This window comes from Molossus molossus, unplaced genomic scaffold, assembly GCF_014108415.1.
Source record: "Molossus molossus isolate mMolMol1 unplaced genomic scaffold, mMolMol1.p scaffold_m16_p_12, whole genome shotgun sequence".
NCBI lineage: Eukaryota > Metazoa > Chordata > Mammalia > Chiroptera > Molossidae > Molossus > Molossus molossus.
This window is the reverse complement of record NW_023425347.1, coordinates 53,590,861-53,618,141: the sequence shown is the minus strand read 5'-3', so window position 1 is coordinate 53,618,141 and position 27,281 is coordinate 53,590,861. Positions and strand designations below refer to the sequence as shown.

At 38.5% G+C, this 27,281-nt stretch overlaps 1 protein-coding gene across 16 annotated transcripts in view; it reads left to right on the top strand.

Annotated features, from left to right (window-relative positions):
• Positions 1–27,281, top strand: part of SGIP1 (SH3GL interacting endocytic adaptor 1) — a 211,995-nt gene that overhangs the window by 117,501 nt on the left and 67,213 nt on the right. For all 16 annotated transcript variants that reach the window (XM_036255792.1, XM_036255785.1, XM_036255793.1 and 13 more), the window contains 7 exons: positions 11,306–11,317; positions 15,954–15,965; positions 19,028–19,052; positions 19,979–20,030; positions 21,302–21,387; positions 24,967–25,059; positions 27,019–27,093. In XM_036255792.1, the coding sequence (XP_036111685.1) occupies positions 11,306–11,317; positions 15,954–15,965; positions 19,028–19,052; positions 19,979–20,030; positions 21,302–21,387; positions 24,967–25,059; positions 27,019–27,093 (355 nt within the window). The remainder of the gene's footprint in view (positions 1–11,305; positions 11,318–15,953; positions 15,966–19,027; positions 19,053–19,978; positions 20,031–21,301; positions 21,388–24,966; positions 25,060–27,018; positions 27,094–27,281) is intronic.

Here is a 27,281-nt window from a genome sequence, read left to right as displayed (position 1 = left end):
CTGACAGAAATGTTAAAAGGACTGTTGTAATTAGCAGGAGAAATGGGAAGAAAAATATAACCACACTAAACAAAATTGGCAATAAATAAGTACATATTATTAATCACCTTAAATGTAAATGGATTGAATGCTCCCATAAAAAGACAGAGTAGCTGATTGGATAAGAAAGCATGACTCATCTTTATGTTGTTTACAAGAGCCCACCTCACAACAAAAGACATAAGTTGAAAGTACAGGGATGGAAAAAAATCATCAAAACAGAAAGGCTACCCTCTGTATGGGAGAGCATAATTGCCAATGATATATCAGATAAGGGGTTAAGTTCCAATATATATAGAGTGCTCATACAACTCAACAAAAGGAAGACAAAGAACCCAATTAAAAAATAGGCTGAGGAACTAAGTAGACACCTCTCCAAACAGGACATACAAATGGCTAAGAGACATATGAAGAAATGCTCAACATCACTAATCATCAGAGAGATGCAAATTAAAACAAAAATGAGGTATCACCTCACACCTGTCAGAATGCCGCCATCAACAAATCATAAAATAACAAGTGTTGGCAAGGGTGTGGAGAAAAGGGGACTCTATTACACTGCTGGTGGGAATGCAGACTGGTGCAGTCACTATGGAAAACAATATGGTGTTACCTCAAAAAATTAAAAATTGAACTTCCATTTGACCCAGTGATCCCACTTCTCGGAATATACCCTAAGAAGCCTGAAACACCAATCAGAAAGAATATATGTACCCCCATGTTTGTAGCAGCACTATTTACAATAGCTAAGATCTGGAAGCAGCCCAAGTCCACCAGTAGACAAATGGATAAAAAAGCAGTGGTACATATACACAATGGAGTACTACACAGCTGTAAGAAAGAAAGATCTCTTATCCTTTGAGACTACATGGAGGGACCTGGAAAGTAACATCCTAAGTGAAACTTGCCAAAAAGAGAAAGATAAGTATCATATGATCTCACTTATTTGTGGAATATAATGAACATAACAGTCTGAGGAATGGGGTTGTCCCAGAGACGTGGAAGTGGGGTATAGACTGACAATCCCCAGAAGAGGGGGTGGTGGCGGAGAGATAAACCACAGAACTTATATGCATGAACAATGGACATGGACATCAAAGCTGGAGACAGGGCAGGGAGGGAGGGGGAGGGGAGAATCAGTGGGGGGGAGGAGAAACATCTGTAACAAAAATTAATTAATAAAAAAATTAAAAAAAAAAAACATTATGTTTTCTCATCTATAAAGTTAAGGGTCTGTGATTCAGTTATCTTTAAGATCCTTTCAGCTTTAATACTCTGCTGTGTTTTCTAGCCTAAGAGTCTCTGTGGGAAGCTTTCTGGTTTAGGAGCAGGCTGGGGATACAGCAAGGAGACCGAGGAAGAGAACATTTCCTTAAAGCACATTGTAAAACAGAAACATAGGCCTTTGAGTCTGTATCTTATTATCTGTGTGTCCATGGGCAGGTTCCTTAACTTAGAGCCCCAGATCCTACATCTATAAAGTGGGAACAAGAATATCTACCTTCTCAGGATTGGTGTAAAGATGACATGAGTTTATGTTGTAAAATGCCCAGTTCAGGCCCTCTAAGTATCATTTCTCTTTTAAGCTCTGCTTTCCTTTTCCTTAAGTTAAGAGACTTGTGGGAGGCAGAAAGACAAAAATATCAAGGGAGGTCTTGTGCAAAGTCCAGAAGAGGGCTGATAGAAATAATGTGAGAGTAGGAGTCGATCTCTCCTAGTATATTGCTAGTGCTTCCTCCCATCCCCTATAAAATTCAGTGATATGAGGAATGAATTTGACATGAGTTATGAAGGAGCAATTAGTTTAATCTTATTCCTAGAGCTTTGCAGTGAAAAATGGAGTTACTTAATCAAAAAATATGGGGGGGGGGGGACAGCTTTGAATTGGAGACAGTCTGGTGCTTTTTGCCTATTCCAGGTGGCCCACCCACCATCCCACCCCCAAATTAGCCTGCCAGAGAGTAAAATCCATGAATTTGCTACTGCTTGGTAACACCACCCCCTTTCCTTTCCTCACTCTGGCAGAAGGTTCAGCACCCCATTGAGTTCAGTAAAAACAAGAAGTCATTGGGAGGAGGAGAGCTCCAATTTCCTACATACTGGCTTTGCTCCTGGTAGAAACGCTTTAGGGTACAAGGGGAAGCTAAAGATGGTACACATTTTGATGCTGAGTGCTCAGCCCAGGCCTCAAGTGCAGAGAGTTGGAGGGAAGAGGCTCAGCTTGGGTTCTGCTACTCAAGGGGAGCTTCACAGGGCAAACATAATTTGAGTTGGGTGTAGACCAGGAACATCAGTCATGAGGCATATAAGCTGCCACCTCCCTCCAAACCCTCAGCAGACATTGCAACTACATCAGATCCCAGATGTAGTCTGAGAAGCCTCTAGACTTAGTTGCAGGCAGCCTGACCAAAGTCATCCAGAGTTGGTATATGAGATGTAACTCTGTTTCCAGGCCTTATAGAGAAAGATAGATGGGGTAATGGGTGGGACATAACTTTTTCAAAATGTGCTGTTTTCCTTCCTACATTATAATAAGCCATGGGCATTTGTTTCATATCTGATATGTGTTGGTTCTTTCCTTCATTACTAATTGTTTTCTGGGGAATTCTCTGTTGCTTTTATTTCTCGTCCCCCCCCCCCCCCCAAACTCTCCATGCCCATCATTCTCTGGTAAGAAGAAATCCCTGAGTTGGTATGTTTTGATCTCCTTGAAAATGGCAGAATTGCCAGAATTCATTCTGGATTGCCTTTGTCATTATTTCTCTAATTAATATTGGTTGTACCCTCTGAGTACATGGTATTTTTCTTCCCTTTGTGAGGTATAAGAGAATTTCCTTGCATAAGTCCAGATTCTTTTTTTTTTTTTTTTTTGTACGTGCCCCTAGCGGGGGCCAAACCTGGGACTCTCTGGTCCACAGGCCGACACTCCAACTGCTGAGCCAAACCGGCCAGGGCATAAGTCCAGATTCTTTATGATCTGCTGTCTCAGACAACCTGCTCTGGTTGAGGGTTCCAGAAACATGATCAGCAGTTTAGAGATTCCAAACTCTCAATTTCAAATCCAGTTGAATGAGACAATACACCCACAATATTGAAATATAAATGTTAGGCTATCCTCAATCACCAGACATAGCAAATTTAAGAATTATGTGATTTTAATTACAACGCTAATTATAATAGGAAAAAGACTAATTATATCTATAATAGACAGATATAGATAGATAGATAGATAGATAGATAGATAGATAGATAGATAGACAGACAATAGAAAGAGGAAGGAAGGAAGGAAGGAAGGAAGGAAGGAAGGAAGGAAGGAAGGAAGGAAGGAAGGAAGGGAGGGAGGGAGGGAGGGAGGGAGGGAGGGAGGGAGGGAGGGAGGAAGGGAGGGGAAGGGAAGAGAAGAAAGAAAAGGAAGGAAGGAAAGAAAAGAAAGATCTTTAAGGTCTTCTCTTTGGTTGTGTTAGGCCTACTGGTACAAAGTTTAAAATATAAAATTATTTTTTATTAGCGAATGGCCATAATCAGGGTAGAATAAGCTCTGCTAAGGAGCATTCGACTGGGAAAATAAGTTGGTAACATAAGCAACATTTGTGAACAATTCAAGAAATGCGAATTTATGACAGTTCTTCACCCAGAAGTTATAAGTTCTTGCTCCTTCTTTAATATGGCCTTTTCTCAAGAGCCTACTACACTGAGTGACATGTAGTATGTCCTTAGAAAATACTTGTTGGTTGGTTGGATGAATGGATGCTCTTCACTGTGGGAAATTGTATGGAACTTGGTGTTTCGCTGTAATATGATGCAACTTATATTCCTCCCATTATTTTATAAAGAGAGCAATTTTATGGTTCTGAATTTCTTTGATCTTTTTCCCTTCAATTCTTTCTCCATTATTGGATTGATGAAAAACTATGAACAATAACTGTTTCTTCTTTTGTAGTTTATAGGATTTTTTTTAACCTTTATTAATGTATTCTTTTTTTCTGTTGGTGCTAGCTTTCTGTCATAATTCTCTCCCCCCAAAATTGTTTTTTTTTTATCTTTATTGTTGTATGAATTACAGATGTTCCTCCTTTTTTTCCCCATTGACCCCCTCCTCCCCTGTCCCGCCCCCCTCCCACCTTTTCCCATACTATTGTCTGTGTCCATTGGTTATGCATATAAGTTCTTTGGTTTATTTCTTTCCACCCCCCAACCCCTTTCCCTCTGAGGTTTGTCATTCTAGCAATGAATTTGTACTTCTTAATCCTTTCACCTTTTTCACCCATTCCCCGAACCCCCCTCCCATCTGGCAACCAACAAAATGTTCTCTGTATCTATGAGAATGTTTCTGTTCTGCCTGTTCATTTTGTTTGTAGATTCCATTGTCGATAGATATGTATTCATTGCCATTTTGTTTGTTCATATATTTTATCTATTTCTTCAAAAAGACCCTTCATCATTTCATATAATAACGGTTTGGTGGTGATGAACTCCTTTAACTTTTTCTTGTCTGGGAAACTCTTTATATGGCCATCGATTCTAAATGACAGCTTTGCAGGATAGAGTAATCTTGGTTGTAGGTTCTTGGTTTTCATCACTGTGAATATTTCTTGCCACTCCCTTCTGGCCTGCAAAGTTTCTTTTGAGAAATCAGCTGACAGCCTTATGGGAACTCCCTTGTAGGTAACTAGCTGCCTTTCTCTTGCTGCTTTTAAGATTCTCTCTTTGTCTTGAACCTTTTGCATTTTGATGATGCTGATGTGTCTTGGTGTGGGCCTCTTGGGGTTCATCTTGTTTGGGACTCTCTGTGTTTCCTGGACTTGTATGTCTGTTTCCTTCACCAAGTTAGGAAAGTTTTCTGCCATTATTGTTTCAAACAGGTTTTCGATTTCTTGTTCTCTCTCTTCTCCTTCGGGCACCCCCAAGATGCGAATGTTGGCACGCTTGAAGTTGTCCCAGAGGCTCCTTACACTGTCCTCATTTTTTTGAATTCCTTTTTCTTTTTGCTGTTCTTATTGGCCGTTTTTTGCTTCCTTATATTCGAAATCAATGGTTTGCTTCTTGGATTTACATACTCTACTATTGAATCTGTGTAAATTATTCTTTATTTCAGTTAATGCCTCCTTTGTTTCTAACTGTGCCTCCATCACTTCTGACTGGTCCTTTTTTATGCTCTTGAGGCCCTCACTAAGTTCACTGAGCATCCTTATAAGCAGTATTTTGAACTCAGCATCTGTTAGGTTGCTTATCTCCATTTCGCTTAGTTCTTTTCTTGGGGTTTTGTTCAGTTCTTTCATTTGGGACCTGTTTCTTTGTCTCCTCATTTTGGCTGCCTCCCTGTGTTTGTTTCTGTATATTACTTAACGAGAGGTATGAGGCTACCTAAGACCAAATGCTGCTTGTTTGAAAGAATTTAGGACCTCCTGAAGCAGGATCCAAAACAAGCCAATCCTATGGTGAAGCAAGTGGCAACAGCTTGGGTGGGCCTGAAAGTTGGGTGGGGTGGGGCCTCAGGGAATCACCAGGGCGGAGCTACCAGTGTGAGCCAGGTTGCTGGAGTCTAAGATATGGTGACTGTCTGCCGCCCCAGGGAAGGGCTCACCAAAGGAACAAAGGCCTCTGACAGCACATTTGTCCCAGAGAAAGCCCCCTCTCCAGCCCTTGCTCCAATGCCAAACAGCTCAGTTCTTCCCTGTATGTCTCTGGCGCCCCTGGAGTAGCCTCCCCTCCAAGCCTAGAGGGAGTGAGTCTGGTAAGTCTGTGCACGGGCCCTTTAAGAGGAGCTGCCTGGGGCTCCAGCCGTCAGCTTACCTGAGCCTCGGTTCCCGCTGGTTTTTCCAGCCAGAAGTTATGGGGATTCTCTTCCTGGCACTGGAACCCTGAGCAGGGTGCCTGGTGTGGGACGGGGACCCCTCAGTCCTCAGGGAGAACCTTCCCAGCCAGATATCCTCCTGATTTTTATCTGCCACACATGGGTGTGGGACTAGCCCGTCTGCCTCCACCCCTCCTACCAGTCTCCATGTGGCTGCTGCTTTAATTCTGTAGTTGTAGGACTTCCATTCAGCTCGATTTCAGGCAATTTTGAACAATGATTGTCCTGTAGTTTAGTTGTAATTTTGATGTGGTTGTGGGAGGACGCGATACCGCGTTTACCTACGCCACCATCTTGACCGGAAGTCCAAAAGTTATGTTTTTTTATCTAAAGTCTTAGATTTCAGTCACTTGACCCTGAAGGTAAAGAGTAAATACTTTATTGTATTTCTTATACTATTATATTTATTTTTATACTAAGTAGTTTCTATAAATATATGAATTATAGTATAAAAATTAATGCAACAATATAAAAATGTATCTATTTCTTTGTCCTTTGAAGAAGAATTTTTTTAGTGCCAAAAATAATCTACAGCAATGACTTTACTTTTTAATTGTTTCAGAAAAAAAATATCTTAGAGTGTGAATCACTCACATTAATTATGTCAGAAAAATGTTTCCTCAGCAACTGGGGGGGAATTTTATTTTTAAACAGAATTAAGGTGAGATTTCTTTTTGGTCTCTTATATCTGTATAAAGGACAGTCACTCACTGCCCATGGACCTCAGGAACTATTGGTTTGAATCAGCTCCCAGTGCAGCAGTGGTACAGAGCTGACCATGCCAGTCTGAGCCTCTTGTCCTAAAGTGACTGACAGAGAGGGAAGGAAAGCACTGGTCTCATTCTGTTTTGCCAAATTGAAACTCCCTTTCTACCTCCTAACTTATGTGAAGCCTGTCTTTAGTTTATTCTGTTAACATGGAACATAAGGAATCGAAATATACTGCCAAAGAGTAATGACAAGTGCCAACATATGTCACATCCAGGCATTGTCTGATACTGTTTTATCTTTCACCTGTACATGAGAACTCCTTATAAATAACAGCCATAAGCTGCATTGGAACAGAGTGAAGCCATAATACCCTCTGGTGGGGACACCCCTAACCCCAAGACTAACACCTGCCCTTCTTCCTTCCCTGGCTATGCCCTCTTCCCCCACATAGCTGCACTGTGGCTTCCCTCTCAACTTCAGGCGTTTGCTCAAGTCACTTTCTCAGTGAGGCCTATCTAACCACCTTATTTAAAACTGCAAAACTCTGTATTGGCATTCCCAAACCTTTGTACTTGCTCTACTTTTAAATATTGCATTCATTATCTCAAAAATTAAATGCTTTGCATATGTATTGTATTTATTATCTGTCTCCTTCCCATACTCCAAAAAATAAGCACATTGGAGCTTTTTTTTGTCTATTATTCCTATTGTTTTGTTCACTAGTATGCCTGGAGTAGTTTCTGGTCTTGATTGGGTGCTCAGTAAATATCTGTTAATGGTTTAATAAATAAATAATTATTTTGCTCCTTATTATGACTAGTCATAAATAACAGATAGGAAGTAGTTATATTTATAATAAATGTCATTAATTAAAATATAAAGATTTAAAATACAGCCATCCTATTATTAAGGCTAAACAATTGCAAACTCTTAAAAGGCTTATACATTAGACCTGGCTTTTTGTTTCTTGATTCCATTCTGTAAAGCTGGATACCAAAAATTCCCATGGCAACTCAGTTCCTTGTTCAGAGGCAAAAATGTATTTAGAGCACAAAACTTCTATCGTAGGATCGTTGAAACTCTGGTATATATTTTCTTCATTCACCTCTGTTAGCTTTGGCTCTGGGTCTTAAACAGAATTCAGTTTTAAATGTTGCAGATTTCTAGCCCCTCATACAGAAATGTAGGCTTCAACAAGACCTAACTTGAATGACTACTTGCATTCGAAAGTGATTTTGGGTAGTTGAGCCAGAAAAAGATTCTCCACCTGCAGAGAGCAGGGGTCTATGTGTTCCTTGGAAAGCTGTTGATTATAAGGGTGAGCCGCCTTTCAACAAGGTTTACAAATTAGATAATTACATTTTCTCAGGCCATAGGGTGGGGAATGATTACAGATGATTCCGTGGTTATATATTAGGTATGTGTTCATCCAATCCAAAAATTTCCTTACTCTGTTTCTAAGAACTAGTGCACATGGGGGTATATATCTTCTGCCAGTGCTCATATTATCTGTTCCATAATTTAAAATCAACTTTGATGCTATTAGCTAATTTTTAAAAGGAGAATTATCTTGCCATGTCTTTTATTTGTTTTTTTGTTTAACATTCTGAAGAAACTCTTAAGCCAAGAGGTTATAGCTTCTTGGTATTGATAGCTGTTAACAATTAAAGCAAAATAACATTAAATAAAGATAATTTAATCATCATGTAGCCTGGAATGGAAAGGTGTGGGGAGGAAAGAGAGGTGCTCTATCATTTGTGTATTTATGCTTGTTACTCTGATTCTAATGAAATAAAATGCATTTAATTCTAGAAAAAGGCTGAGAACTTTACCTTAATTCCAAGATCTGAAAGCATACCTAGAAACACAAACTCAGTCTCTGAAAAGCTCATTCTTTGAGACCTGCTATGATAGCCAAGCATGATCTATTTAACTCTTTCCATTGGAAAGATCCAAGATTATTTTTCAAGCTCTCTGATCTGTGAGTTTTTAACTCTATTGTTTTTAGATCCCAATACTGATAAGGCCCTGAGAGTGAGTTTAATCTATTTAGGGAACATTGGCTGTTCCCTGAGGCCACCTTTGACCAGGCCCTCTGGAGTTAGACAACCTGGGATTGAGTCCCACACCCACTCCTTTGTAACCATGTGACCTAGGAACCTATCTGAGCCTTCTTTTCCTCATTGGTAAATTAGATATAGTAATGATACCAACCACATAAAGTAAAACAATAATAGTAAATTCTCAATAAATGTTAGTTGTCAATGTCACCCTCTTTTTTAACCCCCCATAATTCAACAAAGTAGCAATCATCACTGCTTTACAAATTATGGAATTGAGGCACAGTGTGACTTGCTCAAAGGCATTCAAATACTAGGCGTTAAACTCATTTGAATATATAAAAGCTCATGCTGTTCCCTCAAGCAAGACAATCCCTTTAAAGCTATTTGATTGTAACCCCAAAATTCTTTTGGTCTGTACATTATGAAACTGGACCATAATAATTTTCATTTCTTTGTGCTCCTTACCAAGGGTCTGGATCTGAAAGCAGCACCAAGGATGTGGCCCCTATCTTGACCCTCAGTACTTCTAAAGCATGAGGTTTTGCTGCAGGAGAAAATTTCACCCTGGAGATCTGATCACATAGTTCTACATTAATGTTTATGCCAAGCTGTGCCACCTCCTTGGAGCCTTTGTAACCTGTGTTAGCAGAGAGATCAACAGTTAAGTAGGAGCTAAGTAAAACATTTACGGGAGCTGGTGAAGGAACCATTACAACTGGGGCCACATCTCTTGGTCCATGTACAGTCCAGCTTTATTTCAGATAGCAGTGCATCTTTCTGTATTTTAAAAGACACTGTGCTTCAAACATAGTTTTTAATGACCCCAAAAAGGGCATAAACGTATGCCTACTGTGTGTCTAACACTATGCTTGGGGCTAGAGAGAGTCCATTCATAACCATTACTGTGAGCTAAAAATGGATTGGGAGTACCTAAATAATACAGAACAAAATATGAACTACAAAATATATACTTGCAATGTGTACATTTGTTTTCTGTGAGGCAGTTAACCAGGCAAATAAAAAGCCCTTCAATATGGGCTTATTACTTTGAACAAAAGGAATGTGCTGTTTTATAAAATAAAGAGATGGAAAGAATTTATTCTGACCAGGAAGCTTGGGGAAGGCCTCAGGGAAGAAGTGTAACTGGCCTTGAAAAATGAGTAAGCTTGTAATTGAAGAAGAGGGAGAAGGCACAGAAGGCCGAAGAAGCAGCTTGAGCAGAGGCAAGCCAGTGCCTGAGTCTACCTCCCGTCAGGAGGTTCAGGAGAGTCTGCAGTTACGTGTAGGTTTTATACAGATAACAGTGGGAGATGAGGATGTGAAGGTACAGAACGAAGCTTACATTCTATTTTCTGAATAATAGGTTTATGAAGACTGGAGTAATATATTAACTTCACTTTTTTTTTGGAAATAATTCTGAGGATAGTGCAAAAGGGTGGATTTAGGAAATGAAGCTGGACATGGGGACCATAGGTTAGGAAGCACATATAGAAAGTCCATGGAGTACTTCAAGAAATGAAGGCTTCACTTAAGACGGTTACTGAGGGAATGAAAGAGCATTCCCAGAAACCAGAGACCACTCACCAGGAAACTTTTTGCATTTGTCTATGGGGAATGGAAGGAACTGAAAGATGCAATGAAAGCACTGATCCTTGTAGCCAGGGTATTTTGGGAGAAGATGGTAAGTACTGGGTTCCCTGACAAGACTGGAATTTCTGGAAAATTTTATGCTTTTGTTTCATGATCATGCCTTGCTATAAAACATTAAAGACACTTTTCAACTCCTTCAGTATTACAAAGCATACTTTTCTATTTTCAAGGCACAAATCTGTTTGATAAAAGTAAATCATTCAAAGGAGAGCTTAGAATGTCCTCCAATGGACTCCACACCTATGCCCTCTATAGGTTGAACTTGTAGAGGAGGCAAAACTTCACCTCTATCCATCTTAGGTTTTCAGCGAGACCTGTAACAAAAAGACAGATTAACAAGAGAAAACGACACAGAAATTTATTAATATGCAAACTTTATGTATGCGTGGAAGACGTCCAGGAAAAATGAGTAACTCCAAGAAGTGGCTTTAGAATTCAGGATTGAATATCATTTTTACAAAGAAATGGGAGGGAATGTAACCCTCTTGGGAGAGAGTAAGTTAGTTTTAGGAAAGATGAATGGACCCTTAGACAAATAGATGGGACATAGGGTGGTTCGTGACAGAGTTTGTCTGGGTGTGAGGTTGGCTTCTGGACTCCTCTTGTGATGAGTCAATGCTCCCTGGTTGATGAAATTCCCTGGGGAAGGAGGATTAATGACGATTGAGTTTCTTTTGGAGGATTTGTCTTTAGCCAGATTAAGGGAGTTCAGAGAAAGCCTCTCCCTACATTTTTTGTTTTCAAGGGTCTACAGCTCAAAATAATATGTCAAAGTGGCATATTTTGGGGTGCTGTATGCTGCAGCCCTGCAAATGATGCCAGCAGCTGAGGAATGATCTGTAGACACTCATAGGAAGTATTTGTAAGAGCAGTGCCTTGGAGAGAATGCGTTAAGTAAGGTTATTATGGGCTTTGAGCTGCTGCTTCTTGAAAATACATTTCACCTCTTTCATGGTCTCCTTTTTTCTCCCCCTGCTTACGCTTTTAGAGGAAAAGTCCGGTAAGAAATAATTCCTTTCTACATTTTGGTCAAACATTATTTATTCTGTTTATTTTTATCATCTGCATATTTAATGGTTGACTGTGTTTAACACCTAAACAAGATTTTGAATTTTAAAAACAAATCTTTGTGAACCAGGGCAAGGTCTAACAATGTCTATGGGGAAAAAAGGAAGTTGGTTGCTAAGTGGTTTTACCAGCTGGTTGTAAAGAGCCACAGAGTAATTTTGCAAAGATTCACGTCTGCCTCAATCATGGGCATATGAACAAATATTTTAGGTTTTGAGTTTTGTTTATTGCAGCTTCCACTTGAATTAGTCAAGCCACATGTATGTACCATGAACTGGGCAAATTTTTTTAATGTACAACATGATAGCATCCATCCTGAATGAATGTTTGTGAAGCTGGCCTAGAAAAGGGAACTTACGCCCTGAGCGGTTTGGCTCAGTGGTTGGAGTGTCAGCCCATGGACCAAAGAGTCGCAGGTTTGATTCTAGTCAAGGGCACATACCTTGGTTGCGGTTTGTCCCCAGCCCTGGTCGGGGTCATGAGGGAGGTGACTCTCACATCGATGTTTCTTTCTCTCTCCCTCCCTCTCTCTCCTTTCCTCCCACTCTATCTGAGATAAATGGAAAAATATCCTTGGATAAGGATTTTAAAAAAGGAAAGGAAAGGGAAGGGAACTTACTTTTTTTCAGTTAATCACAAAAATATCTCTATATGATGATTGCCAAAGGGAAAGGCTGCATGAGGTGGAAGAGGGCAAAAGCGTGATAAATGGTGGCAGAAAAAGTCGTGGCTTTGGGTGATGAGCGCATTATACAGATGCAGATGACGTGTTATATAGAGCCATTCTCTTGAAACCTGTATGGTCTTATTACCAATATCACACAACAAATTCTATTAAACATGTTTAAAAAAAGAAAGAAAAATGGGCAAATGGCTAGAATAAGCATTTCAGAAGAAGCTACCTAATAGGAAAATAAATATATAAAAATAACATAAACCCATAAAATGAAAACTATCTCCTTCTGGAGTTGTCTGAGACAGGAAAAGAGGATCTTTATAAAGTGTAAATCACCTTGTGCCTGTTACTTTATAGTACCAGTGGGTGAACTTTAGTGGCAGCACCAATGTGATTTGAGGTACCTACATTAAAAAAAAAAAAATTAGGACAACATTAAAACAAGACTAATTCTGAGAATTATATTACTCAAAAAAGAAAAATAATTCAACATTCTCTTCTTGGCTGCCTGGCTTATTGGGAACATGTTCCCAGGATGCTGATGGGTGGCTGACACAGATGACCTTGCCACTGGAAAATACAAAAATACTGTGTTTCCATGTTAACAAGTACCAGAAGTGGTTCATTGACATTGAACTCACCTAAGTGGATGCAGTATCCTCTCATCCTGCATTGACCCAAATCTGGCATTATCTGTACCACGTACAGGATACGCACTTACAAGTCCATGTGATAAGGAGGGAGGAGGAACAAAAAATGGGATCAAAATATTACTTTATCAGAATATGGACCCAATGTTTTAGTTACCCAAAATAAAATCAGCACCTGTTATTAGTAGTATTATTATTACTAAACTAAATGACCCACTTCTGAATAATTGAGTCAAATATGTGGCATACGATATTATTGGTGCACTTCGGTAACTTTTCTTTGTACTTTGCCTATTTCACTTATTCTCTTTGACCCTAAATCTTCCTCTGAATCATCCAAATTTGGCCACTTCAGATATTGAAGTGTATGTCTTGTAGGATGAGTCCTCCTCCTAGTCCCTTGCCTCATTTTTTCCTTTGGAAATGTCATCCTTTTGATTGCTTAATCTAGTCAACTCGTGATATCTCGTTTTAGTGATCTATTTGTTTCTCTTGCCAAATGGAGTTTCAGAAGATCATCTCAACCAAATCCTACTGGACATGATAGGTATCCATTGTAATCTGACTTGTAATAGATATAATTTAAATATATATAATAGAAACAAATTTAAATATAGACAAACACCTACAATGGGAGGGCAGCAAATAGATGCTTGCCAGATAGTTTGTCTTCACCCTAAAGCTTTAAAAACAAATAGTAATATTGGCTAGGATTAAAACAATAAACATAATAATCATATATACCAATTCTTTCCTAGGAAATTTTCTAACATGTACCACTAAATGTGCTATGACTAGATAATGTAAAACTAATACTTGTTTGGTGCTTTATGATTTTCAAGCATTTTTCTGTTTCCACATGGCACTGAATTTAGCAAATGAGGATGTCTTAAAAGTTTTGAAACCTGAGACTAGTTATTTAGTGACTTTGATGAGCAAGACAGATTATATTTACTTTTTTTTTTTAATAAGTATCTTAAAACACTGACCTGCATTGGCTTAGACTAAACCATCCTAGTTAACAGAATTTATATTCTTTTGTGCAAAAAAAGAACAAAACAAGCCTGGTGTGGAGTACGGACACTGTGGCAATGGCAAGGACATAAGCTCAAGTATTTTCTGTAGGGAGTCATATACATGTTGCAAATTATATAAATTTTACAAGTATAACATGTACAAATACAACCAAACATCTTTATTCTAGAGATCACATCATAACTTAGTAGTATCTTAGCAGCCTCAAAATACAAAGAGTAGTTATCTCTGAGGTGAATACCAATATAAAAGTAGAGGGAAAATAAAATGTTTTTCAAAACCTCCCAAATTTATCAGAAGATCAAGAAAAATCTAGGAGTTGAACAATTAATGTTTAATTAGGAATGCAAGAATTTTGTTCAGAAAAACAAATAGACCAATTGCAAAGTCCCTGTTTGAATAATCATGTGAAGTAATAAAAACAGCAGATGTGATTGACTGAGTGCTTATTTTATGTGATACAGATGCCTGTAATCAGAGACAAATTGGCCACCTGCAGCTTCTGAGCACTGGATAAGTGTTTTGTTTAGTTGTGCAGTTAAAAACAATTTTACTCTGCATTTGAAAATTAGAACATTTGAATTAAATATATACGTCTGTTGTGCATTTTCATTCAACAACTCTGCAGATTCGGCAGTACTAGGCCCACATTCTTGCACAGCAGGCATGGGTGCACCTGAGTAGTGGGTAGTTCACCAAAGCTTCGTGAAACACGTGCCCTTACACATAGCACCCCAGCTCCTTGCCCTACGCACATTTGAGTTTCAACACTACCATTAGCGTGTTCAGCTTATAGAATACATCAAGACCAGGTACTGAATGACTTTCCTTCCACCTTTGAAGCAAATCTATTGGTAGAACAAAGTTAGAACACTAAAGCCTTCAAAGGTCACGAAAGGCTTCAAAGATCATGGGAAATGACAGAAGAAACAGTAAAAGAAAACGTTCAACAAGCAAAGACCCTCCCTTCTTGGCCGATAATGATTTTACTGTCCAAGTCGTTCAGCAGTGTCTGCAGTTCATTTATGCTCCTTAATGGTGATAATTAACATATATAAAGTCCTTCAATTTGACTTCTGGAGGTTTTTTTCCTTTGAAGGTTTCAGATAGCTCTTAACAATGAACCTTGAGGCTTTCTGGGTCTGATATTTCCACAGCTTCTCGCAGGTCTTCTGGATTCTGGTTAATGAACTTGTGACTACTTGGATTTGAACAACTGTTCCTTGACAAAGGCATTTTGCAAATAGTTTCCAAAATGCTATCTTATGAGGTTGTCTTTTACTAGAAAAAAACATAAGAACTATTGATTAAAATTTAGGTTTTCAATTTACTAGAAAACAAAATATGACTTAATTTGGGTGGATTAACATATTGAAATTATTTTGAAAAGTGTTCTCTATAATCTTATAATTAATAAAATTTCTTGAATTTAGGTTTCTGCCTCTGGATGGCTATAATCTACGTTTCATTTTGCAGTATTTCTAAATATATCTAAATTCCTGGCTACCAACAAAACCTCTGAGAAGTAACCATTCCTGAACATTAGCCACAAGCACTCTTTGCTTTTTAGGAGTCCTCCAACAATGTCACACTCAGTGCCATAGAAAGAACATGATAATGGAAGTTTATAGATCTAAATTCTATCTCTGATTCTACCCATTTGCTGGCTGTGTGTCTCAGCCTCACTTTCCCCTTTACATCAAAAAGGAAGCTGGATTAGATATCCATGGAGGTCTCTCTAATCCTTGTCTCTGATTTTTGGAGGCTCCAATTTAGGCCCTAGTTATGTGGGAAATGCATTATGCCTATGATAGTTGCTAACACCGTTTTGTGGGGAATCAGCTTTCCCTGTACTACCTATTCTCTAACCCACCCCCCACCCCTGCCAAATACTCTGGAGAAAATCTCATGCCAAGATAACAAAATTTCTTGTATATTTCCACCTTGTTCTTGTGTACACATAACTTGAAATAAGTACATCCCCATAAACAAAGCTATATTATACAATGGACAGATTCTCTTTAGAGTTCTCCAAAACTTCCTTATGTTTTAAATGAGCCACAAACAGCATGACTGCTTGTCTTCCTTTGGCCTGGGAGTGCATGTTTGGTTAGCTGTTTATGAAGACTTCTGTTACCCAAGCCTGTTGACTGATCCATCATTCTCTGACTAGGTGTCTGTTCTCTCTTCCTTTTTGCTGATCACAGAGGCGCAGCCCGGTAAGAACTCTCAACATTTTTACCTTACACATGTTTGGAGAAATTGTTGCCAAGGCCAGGTGGCCAGGTTGGCTTCTCATCAAATTTATGATAGCCTAGTGTGAATGAGGCAGATGAATTCATTTTACTGGTTGGAAGTGTCTGGTCCTATAAGTGTCAAGAACATAGTTTAGGATTATTAGAGCACTTTTCCATAACAGACTAAATTAATATAAGAATCTCAACAAGTAGGACTAAATTTTTAAAATGTGTGTGTATGTGTGCAGGGTCTGGAGATTAGCCAGAAATCACCACAGAGGTTAGTAGCAAAGAGATATTGAAGAATAAGAAAACTGTAAGGAAACAATTTTTAAGCACATGGTTTTTAAGACTGAATTTGCACTAAGTCCCTGGACCATAAGTTACATTGGTCAGTATATGCTGATACATAAAAATGGATAATCACAGTTTCCTTAGAGGGTGAGGCATGTCAGTAAGCCTTGACTGTCACATAATTCTGTATGTCATCACTGAAGGTGAATCAGTTTTGTTTATATTGTTGTTCAAAGTAAAACCGCAGTCATTTTCCTCAAATTGAATAGCGTGATGTATTCAAAGCAACAAAAAGGAGAGTCTTTGCTATATTTGAATTGACCCCCATCTGTCTGATCAGTCCCTTGAGAGAGGAAATGGAACTGAAAACAATGCCCTCTGAAATATCCCTAGGTCTGTGCCCATTCAATGAATCAATTATTATTTAAGGCAAATTCTCTCTCAGCTGAGAAACTGGTGGTTCTCTGTTTAAACCACTTGGCAGAGTAGCAAAGAAAACAATACCTACAGGTGAGGATGATCTCAAGTGACATCTCAGATTATGACAAATTACTCTTTTTAAAAGAAAAAAAAAGTGAATTAACTAATTCAAAATGAAGGAAATTTATTAACAATCTACATGTAAGGACAATCGTTGAAAGGAGGAAAAGGCAGTAATCTAGTGAGAATGTTTTTGAAGTTAGTGGGCTTTCTTCCTGAATGTGGTTTGTGTGGTCGACAGCATCCTACCCTTGCCCTGGATTTGCCATGTTGCAGCCTCAGATCTGTGTGCCGAACCCAGCTGACAATGTACTTTCTTTTCTGTTGCTGCTGACTTGCTGCTGCTCGTTTGAATATCTGTTCCCTTCTAAATTGGTCTGATTTTATCCTTCCTAATTTCTAAACAAGCGTTTTCTTGCATATTACTGCCATGTGTTGCCTGCACTTAATGGATGATTATTCATTTATGAGGAGTATTTAATAAAAATGTTACAGGGGCTTCTCATGTAGACCTCCCAACAGTAACAATCTATTAAATTGATACACCAGGAATTGCTGAATACAAAAGAAGCTTTGCACCTTTTTTGGTTTCATAAGTATTACATTTTTAATGAAAAGGGTAAGATAGAGAAACCAAAAGGTCTTCAATATAGTCTCTGGGGTCCCCTAATTCCTGGGTTTCAGGTCTCACAATACTAGAAGGATCCTATTCCCTCATTGCCCACCTTTCAATTGACTATTTGAACTTAGTCTCTTATTTCAGACCTTACCAATAAAAATCTGACTAGCTGAGCTCCATAACCTAGAAGAACATTTTAATGCAATTAACAATTTGTTCTCTTGTTATTTTTGTCTATGCAGTCTTCTTTTCCAAAAACCAACCTGTATCCAAACTCTCATAATGACTGTAGCTGATTTAAATTACCATCTTTATTTAAAATGTTTATTTATAAAATATGTTTATTTATAAATTTAGATAAATACATGTTAATGTAATAAAATATTTATTTATTAAAATAAATAATTCTATATAATTAAACATTAATTTACTAAAAATAAAATATAAGTTTTTACTAATAACATAATAATTCTCTATATGGCACACACAGAGATTGCATTATTAGGCAAGACAAGACAGAAAAATGTTTGAGACATTGGGCCAGCCACTAGAAAACATCTAGTGGATCCTGTTCAGATAGAAACTGCTCTTCTATCATAAAGGAGTTCAAAATGAGACAAAAAAAATTCTGAAAAGTCCTTAAAAAGAGGGAAAGAAGCTTCTTATGGTGCTGTGTCTCATCCTGAGTTAATGATATTATTATTTGAGAGAAGAAATGTATGTGACCAATAGGTTGAGTCTTCACCAAACTAGGAAAGTAGAAAAAAATGTTTGTTGACCACCCACCAAATTCATGGGCATACCATTTGGGATACTTTCCTGTGCTTTACTTTTCCCACAGCAGCTCCCTATCATTCTCCTCAGGCAGCCCTGCCATGCCACGCCCCACACACCGTACCACCCTTCCAGTGGTCTAAGAACCTTTCACAGTGATTTTGAATCAAAATCTTTTTATCTAATCAATTATTTTGTTGTCAAAATAAGTTTCTACTAGGGCATTTTAAAAAACAAGAAATGGCCTTCTCAGATTATTCCCATCAGGCCTATTTGTATTCCAAGTAGTATCAGAATGCTGGTGATGGACCAGGTAGCGGGCATGTGGGAGAAATTGGGGTGGGGTTACCTGGTGAGAACGATGGAAGTCCGACTCAGTGGCAATGCTTCCAAGGTTTATTTCTCTATTACACTTGCCACTTCTATCATTACAAATTGCATTAGTAAACTAATGACTGTTTCTACTAACTTATGGATCCCATCTGATAAGAGCAGACAGTAACCCTAATAAAGTCCATGATTTTAGAACATCAAATGTAATTTAAACTTGGATTTTTTTTCTTGTCTGCTAGACTTCCAGGTTGTTTTCTAATAGACTATTTAATATTTACCTTAATTTACCAAATCTACCCAGGTAAAGGATTTCTCTGGTTCAGGAGACATGATTTACCTTCCCTTTCTCTATAATCCTAAGTAAAATGAAAAACTGATTTATATGAGTGTGTCTACAATTTCGAATTTGAATGTGATTCTGAGAAAAATTTATTTTTCTTCATCTGCATTTCATTAAGTTCAGTTTAATTGCAATAATGGAAATATACATATTGTACATAACATATGTGGTCTTAAACCTTATAGTGTCTATTTCTAATTCTAGGGTGCAATTAAAAGGAACTTATCCAGTAAGTATATCTTAGCTATCCAAAATAGAGTACAATTTAAAAGAAGGAATAAGTTCCTTGGATCTTGAAGCATATGTACATTTGACTTACATACTTTTGGGCTTGATTTTTAAGACTTACAAATATCTTTTACTGCAAAGAAATCTTGTAATGATAAAGGGGCTTGTTGGGTTCTGAATGGTTAATGTTTAAATTCTAAAAATGCATATGTTTTTTGGAAAAACTTTGCTATTTCCTATATTTGTCAACTCTTGCTGTATCAATTGACTTTAGAAATAAAGTTCATCAAGTGTGTGCTTGGTGGTGGGGGTGGGGAGAGGAAGGGGCAGAAAGAACTGAAGATAGGTACAACTTACCCATTCTTGTGTCATTTGATATAAAATTTCTAGTCAGCTAAGGTGACATGTAATAGCTTATAATATACACAGGGCACGATTTTCCTCTGCTGCATACAGCACATTCTAGGGAATTCTAAATTTATGGTTCCTGGTTAAAGGTATAACATTTTGGCGTTTCAAGAAAAAAAAAACAGGCAGAGCATGCTGGATTCGTGTACTATGTACATATGGCCTGCTTGGTGTTCTCTTATGGTAATTGGGAAGCAGAACTGATCAAGGCAGCAGACATTTGAAGAATGATATGCTACTCCTCTAGCTCTACAGTGTACAACTCTTCTGTTTGATGGCTTAGCATGGTAATTCCTTGGTTAATTAGGTTTTACAAATGCCAGAGAAAATGCTACTACATGTGCCTAATAGAAGACTTGCACTGCCAGGGGAGAGGGTTTGTTTTGCAGAGCTTTCATGTTGAGTTGTTTATTGATGGAACTTAAATCTCTAAGTGTTTCCAAACATAGCTCATAAGACAGATAAGTAAGGAATGGGAAAAAATATATTCCTAAAAGTTTCCTTTGTCCTGTACATCAGGTGAAGAAGTGGCCAGACCCAGGCGTTCCACACCAACTCCAGAACTTATAAGGTGAGTGTGAAAGACATTGGTTGTGTTATATGCAATGCATCACTACTCTTAACAATTTAGCCAATATCGTTGGGGCTAAACTCTCAGCTCCTGTTACAAAAAGGACTTGCTCATATGTGTAAGTTCATAGTATAATTCAAATATGTTATCATTTCTCACAAGTGCAGCCTGAGGGAGACCTTCAGGAAAATACTCTGTAGTCATCTACAGTAACTATTAGAATATGCAGTCCCCTCACTAATGGGAGGATTGCAAGTCTGTGTGAAGAGATCCTTTGGGGTCTGAAATCTAAGCTGAAGTATGATTATTGAATATAATAACTTCATGATACATTCCACCTGCCACACTCCAAAGGAATCTTCTGTTTTGTTTTGGTTGTGGGGGGCCAAAATATTATATTTTATACTGTGTATTTATTGAATTAAGCAAGTATTATACAAATGCACATTGTTTTCCAAGAAGACTCCTATTTAAAAGCTTAGTCTTTTTCATTTTCCCTTCTTCTCCAACCCCTCCATTCTCCCTTTCACTTCTTACCTCCCACCACAAGTAATGAGAACTCATTAGGATTAATCTGGGGAAGAAATGGAGAACATTATGGAACCTTTCATTAATGATGAGTTTAAGTAATAATTGGGGAAAAGGATGAGAGTTTAACATATTACCCTCCTTTTCTCTCTTATTCCTCAATACTCTCGTTCTTTCTGAGATGAACTGTATTAAGGTGTTAGGAGGTTATAACTAGGCTGTTAGGTAGGAGGGAAGGATGGATGCAGTTAGAAGTTGGAAGACCTAGTTTTTTATTCAAACACAACTCCCTGGGTGGCTTATCACTTAGCCTCCTTATGCCTGACTTTCACTAGTTATAAACTGCATTAACTACAACACAGAGATGTGGCGAAGACAAATATCAATGGTTTGGAAGACATTAAGAGAGAATAATGTGCTTTACAATAAACTGTTATCTCTTTTAGGTATGGAGAATCACGATGCATTGAAAGTTTCTCTCCTTCAACTTACTGCAATGGCACCATGGTCCCCCATTGAGAATCAGGGATCTTATCTCCTACCAAGTCTCTTGTCCATAATACATTTGACATCCTTGTATATACTTTCTAGACCTATGGAAACTTATATACATACATACAGACAGACACAAGTGCACACACACACACATCTGCCTTACTGTGAAAAATATGTGAAAGCTCATCTATGCATTTCAGCATTAATATTTCTTTTCTCTCTGTTTTGCTTTAATGTGTATGATTTAGCAAAAAACCTCCAGATGACACCATGGCCTTAGCTCCCCTCTTTGGCCCACCATTAGAATCAGCTTTTGATGAACAGAAGACAGAAGGTAGGGAAAATATGTATATCTGTAGATTTTTTTCCTTTTCATTAACTTACCTAAAGTAAATATATATGTTTTGAGGCATATTTTTAATGTATCGTCAGATCTCCAGTAGCTATGTTTGGTAATATAAAATGCTCTTATAGCTCTGGCTGACTTGGCTTAGCGGTTAGAATGTCAGCCCATGGACCAGAGTCTCAAGTTTGATTCCAGTCAAGGGCACATACCTCAGTTGCAGTTCGGTCCCCGGCCCTAGTCAGCGTCGGATGGGAGGCAACCAATCAATGTGTTTCTCTCACATCGATGTTTTTTCTCTCTCTCTTTCTCTCTCTCCCACTCCCACTCTGTCTGAAAATAAATGGAAAAATATCCTCGGGTGAAGATTTCAAAAAAAATTTTTAAATGCTCTTATATAAAAACAGCATTTGATTTAAGAGCACTATGGTACATATAAAATAAAATTTTTTTTAGGATCCATTGGTGAGGGAAATTAAGTTTAAGTATTAAGGAGAGAAAAACTTGGGAGCATAATGGGGAGGCTGAGCTACTGTAACAGAGAGGCACTAAAGTGCAGTGACTTCAACAAGGTAAAAGTTTATTTCTGTTTCACATTAACAGTCTCAAAGTAAACAGTATAGGACTGTAAATTGGCTCTGGTGTTCGCAACATATGACCTTCATCTCTCAGTCTGAGGGGGCTGCTCCAGCTCCCATCATCTCCCAGTCAGAAGAAAGGAGTTGGGGGTGGGGGTGGAGAAGGGCCAGTGGACCTCACTGCCAGTCCTTGTAAGAGCCAAATCTGGCAGAGACACATTACTTCCAACCAGCACCCATCATAGATCAGTTAGTGCCGCAAGGCCAGCTAAAACTCTTGAACTATAGAGAAATGGAGAGAATGTGCTGGAAGATAGCTAGCAGTCAGTCACATCCAAACATTTTGTCATGATTTAGTTAGGAAAATGTATATGAAACATCCCTAAATACTCCTTTAGTGACTTGTCTACAACTTACGCCCTGTGACAAGATTATCAGTTCTCTTATTAACATCAATGATCATCTTGTTCTTAAGGACATAGTCATGTAGTGACTGAAGGTGGGTTTAGATTTGTGTCATTTGAATCTACCTATTAAAGAATTTCATAACTGTGTGGAACCTGATATACAAAATAGAAAATGGTTCTTAAAAGTGGAAGTGGTGTTCATTGAACATCACTGAATCCTTTTTAAAAATGCTGCTTTAGCCCTGGCCAGTTTGGCTCAGCGGTTAGAGCGTTGGCCTGCGGTTCAGAAAGACCCGGGTTCGGTTCTTGCTGGGGGTGCGTACCTTGGTTGCAGTTTGTCCCCGGCCTTGGTTGGTTGTGCGGGTGGCAGCCACTCGATGTGTCCCTTTCACGTCGATGTTTCTCTCTCTCTCTCTCTCTCTCTTCCTCTCCCTCCCTCCCACTCTATCTGAACAAAGGATGGAAAAGTGTTCTCGGGTGAAGATAAAAAAAAAAAAAATTCTGCTTTACATCTTTAAAGAATGCTTACTGTCCGGCCGGTATGGCTCAGTGGTTCAGCATCGACCCATACACCAAGAGGTTGCCAGTTTGATTCCCGATCAGGGTACATGCCCAAGTTGTGAGCCTGATCCCCAGTGGGGGCCATGCAGGAGGCGGCCAATCAATGTTCTCTCTCATCGATATATCTATCTCTCTCTCCCTCTCACTTCCTCTCTCTCTAAAATCAATAAAGGAAAAAAAAAAAAGAATGTTTACTTTTATGTTAAAACAGAGCTAAGATCATCTTTGAGGTTTGTGATGGAGAGGAGATACACCCCTGACCTTGTCAATGTGCCTGGCTTGATTGTTCTTTAGGTGGTTTTGGCCCCTGAAGTTGTGTAAAGTTCCATCAGTTGCACCAAGCACACTTGCTCTTTCAGTACCCACACTGACCTGTCATATCTATACACCCTCACTTCTTTGGATTGATTTTTTCTGTTACTAGTTTAAAAGGCCTGGGAAAAACATATTTTGGAGTCAGGTATGCATGCCTGGGACCAGACCTTAGCTCCTCTGCTTTCACCATGTGTTCTCTTGGCAAGTTGTTTAATCACTCTAATCTTTGATTTCCCCTTCTGCAAATGGTACTAACACCAACCATATAGTGATGTTGTGACAATTAAACACAAATAATAATAGCTATGAGCCTTTTAGTAAGTGATTTATATACATTTTTATACATTATATGTATATACTTCTTTAATCCTCTTAGTGCCTCTGAAATTGCTTTTAATAATCACATAAAGAAAGGGAATGCCTGACCAGTGTGGTTCAGTGGTTGAGCATCAGTCCATGCAGTTCGCTTCCTGGTCAGGACACATGCCCAGGTTGTGGGCCAAATCCCCAGTGGGGGGGACATGCAGGAGGAGGCCAATCAATGTTCTCCCTCCTCGAAGTTTCTATCTCTCTCTCCCTTCCTCTCTCTTTAAAATCAATAAAGAAAATAAATATTTTTAAAAAAATAAAAAATCGCCCGGCCAGTGTGGCTCAGTAGTTGAGCATCGACCCATACACCAAGGGGTTGCCATTTCGATTCCTGATCAGGGCACATGCCCAGGTTGTGGGCCAAATCCCCAGTGAGGGGCATGCAGGAGGCGGCCAGTCGAGGTTCTCTCTCATCGATGTTTCTCTCTCTACCTCTCCCTTCCTCTCTCTCTCTAAAATCAATAAAGGAAAACAAGAATTTTTAAATAGATAAATAAAAATAAAAAATAAAGAAAGGGAAGCCCAGAGGTTAAATGATTTGCCCAAGGTCCACAATAAGTTTGGATGTTGGATTCAAATCCACATTTAACTAACTTTCCAACTTGTGTTTTACCACATAATGGATTACAACCAGTGCTTATATAGCGCCTGGCACATGATAAGAGAACAGGTTATTTACATTGTTACCATAGCAATAAAAAAAAATTAAGGAGGAGACAAAAGAAATGAAAAAAACCTTAGATTCAATGTCCTTAGGCTCAATACCTAATTGCCCTGATTTACTTTAGATGTATAAGCACTTGTTTATTTTTCTGGTTCTCTTAAGATATTCACCAAACATTTTTTGCTAATTTAATTTCTCTCTATGATGCTATGAAAGGTTTATTTAAAGACCTATAAGATCCTATAACTGTGCAAACCACTGTATAGAACCTAGGCATTTTAAATTTTGAAGCATGTTCATAGCAAACTTTAAACAAACTTTAAGCAAATTTCCATGGGATTACTGTCTGGATTTTGAAATGGGTGCCAGAAACTGAGCCAGTCCATTCAGAATGTCCTTGAGTGACCAATCAGAAAGAAATGCAGTTTTTATTTGGCTGTATGTAAACATGCAGACACCCTCCTGTACACGTACGAAAACACACACCCTGCTTCTCTTTCCATTCTCTGCTGGAAAACAACGAGCAGCAGCACATTCCTGAGTTAAGTGGCTAGTACTAAGGCTGGAGGGAAATAATTCTGTGATGCTCAGCTTTAAATTGAAATGTGAAGTTCTAAAATCTAGGGGCATTTCTTTTGTAAACTCACCCTGGAAAAAAACTTTTTTATGTTTCCAGTTCTTTTAGATCAGCCTGAGATATGGGGTTCAGGCCAACCAGTTAATCCAAGCATCGAGTCGCCAAAGTTAACAAGGCCTTTTCCCACTGGAAGTAAGTTATGTGCCTGCTCTGTCTGGAAAAATAAGTGACTCATTTTACTGTCTGTCTGCATAGTGAAATTAGGCAACTCTTAGAAAGTCTACGTAAGTATTCAGAAGAGATGTTATTCTAACAGGTTTTAGAGTTAAAGGGACCAAGGGCAGGTTGTCAAAGCAGGAATCACATAAGTTAAAGTAAAATTAACTTTGGATGGTAGTCTCTTCTGATATTCCATAGTCTTACTTATTCATTCATTCATTCATTCGTCATTCATTCAGGATGTGTATGTAAGAGTAACGAGCCAGAGAACCTACTATGCTCCAGGAATGGGCTATCAGACGACACCGAGGTATCACACAGCACCAAGTCAGATGTGGTTTCTGTTAGTTCTACAGAACAACCGAGGCTGCATAGGATAGAAGGGACACATTAAGAGAAAAGAATGATAGTGGGAGCACAAGAAAATAATGCTGTATGTCAGATAGAAGCTGAGACAGGAGATCCCAGCAAATTTATCTTGAAGCAGGACCACCAGCCCAGCTTATTGCAGGTGGCTGGGGAAGGAGGTCCTGATCTTTAGAGCCCCTCACCTTGCAGTGAGTTGGGCTATTTGGGCTGAATGGATTGCTACTTCATCAAGCCACCTGTCTGATGGATTTATTGAGTTCTCATTTCAGTAGCCTTGTCATAGCAGATGTGCATGTGGAAAGTACTCCTTAAAAATCCCATGGGAGGAAAACTGGATCTCTGAGAAAGGTGTTTGGAGTGGAGGGGGATGCAGAGGATATTTTTACTCTGTGAAGCTCACAGAGACCAATTAATAATTTTTCCAGTTCAGCATCCCCAGAGCTCTGCTTTTTGGTGCCTAAAAATAATCATAGGAATTAACCAAGGAATTGTTAATCTACAGCCCAGAGTCTATTTGTTGGATATAAAACCATGTGATCCAGTCTTTCCAAGGATATTTCCTTCATAAAATAGGAAAAAACATCAACGACATTTTTTAAACTTGAACTTTCAAAGTTGTGTTTTCAAAGGATTAGAACCCCTTTGGGTATACCAGATATGATCAGTGATAAGAAAACATTCATTTAAAAAAAGAATAAGAGCCATGGTTGGTTTGGCTGAGCGGTTGGAGCATCGGCCTACGGACCAGAGAGTTCCGGGTTGGGTTCCCGCTAGGGGCACGTACCAAAAAAAAAATAGAAATAAAAAAAGAATAAAAAAAAAAAAATGTACTCTTGAAGCAGTAATTTCTAATTTTGCCCACAAAATGACAGGTCCATTTCAGACAGGTTGAAACCATAACACAATACCTTTTCTATCTTCAGGGGGTTTTAGTCATAATTTTTACCAAGGTAATGTGTTCGTTCTTCCTTAACTCAAGTCATTTTGTTTCAGACTCTCAAAAATACACTAAAATTTAAGACATATAACTTAGAGAAATCTTTCCAGACTCACTCTATATAAATCTATGTGGTCCAGTCTTTCCAAAGACTGGATATAATATCCTGACTATGTTCAAAACCTCTCACCTGAGTCCCCACCCATGCTGTTCTCATTTCCTTGATCACACCCTGGACTGTAACTATGTGTTAACATGATACTTAAGAATTCAGACATAAATTCCTTGAGGGCAGAAACTCCTTTTATTCAACCCTCTGTACCTGGTTCCTAGTACAGGATGTAGGAGGTTTGTCATGAAGTAATGAATGAATAAAATGATAATATTATTTTAGTTATTACCTGACATTCTTTTGGCAAATTTTTATTATCATAAAGTGGACGACTCTGAATGGGTCCTGCATCAGTCCCTTAGCTTTGAATTAAAAACAGTTTTAGACCATTAATGGCTATTCCATTTCCAAGAATTAGAATATGAATGAAAGCTTAAATACTGCTTCTCTGCAGAATATTGTGTAACTCAGGGAGAAAGTAATCAATAATATTTGGCTTCTCATCTCTTTGCAGCACCTCCACCACTGCCTCCAAAAAATGTACCAGCCACCCCACCTCGAACAGGCTCCCCGCTCACAGTTGCACCAGGTAAACTTTAGCTTTCTCTGTTTCAGGACAATTTGGCAATCAGAACAGTATCCCTGGACTTCAACATACCCATAATCTTTCGGAAGCTATAGACTAGATTCAACATGAAAATGTTTGCATTCAGTTCTGCTTCCACTATAGTCTACCATGAAGACTTATTTTAAAGAATCATTCTCAAGTTTCACAAA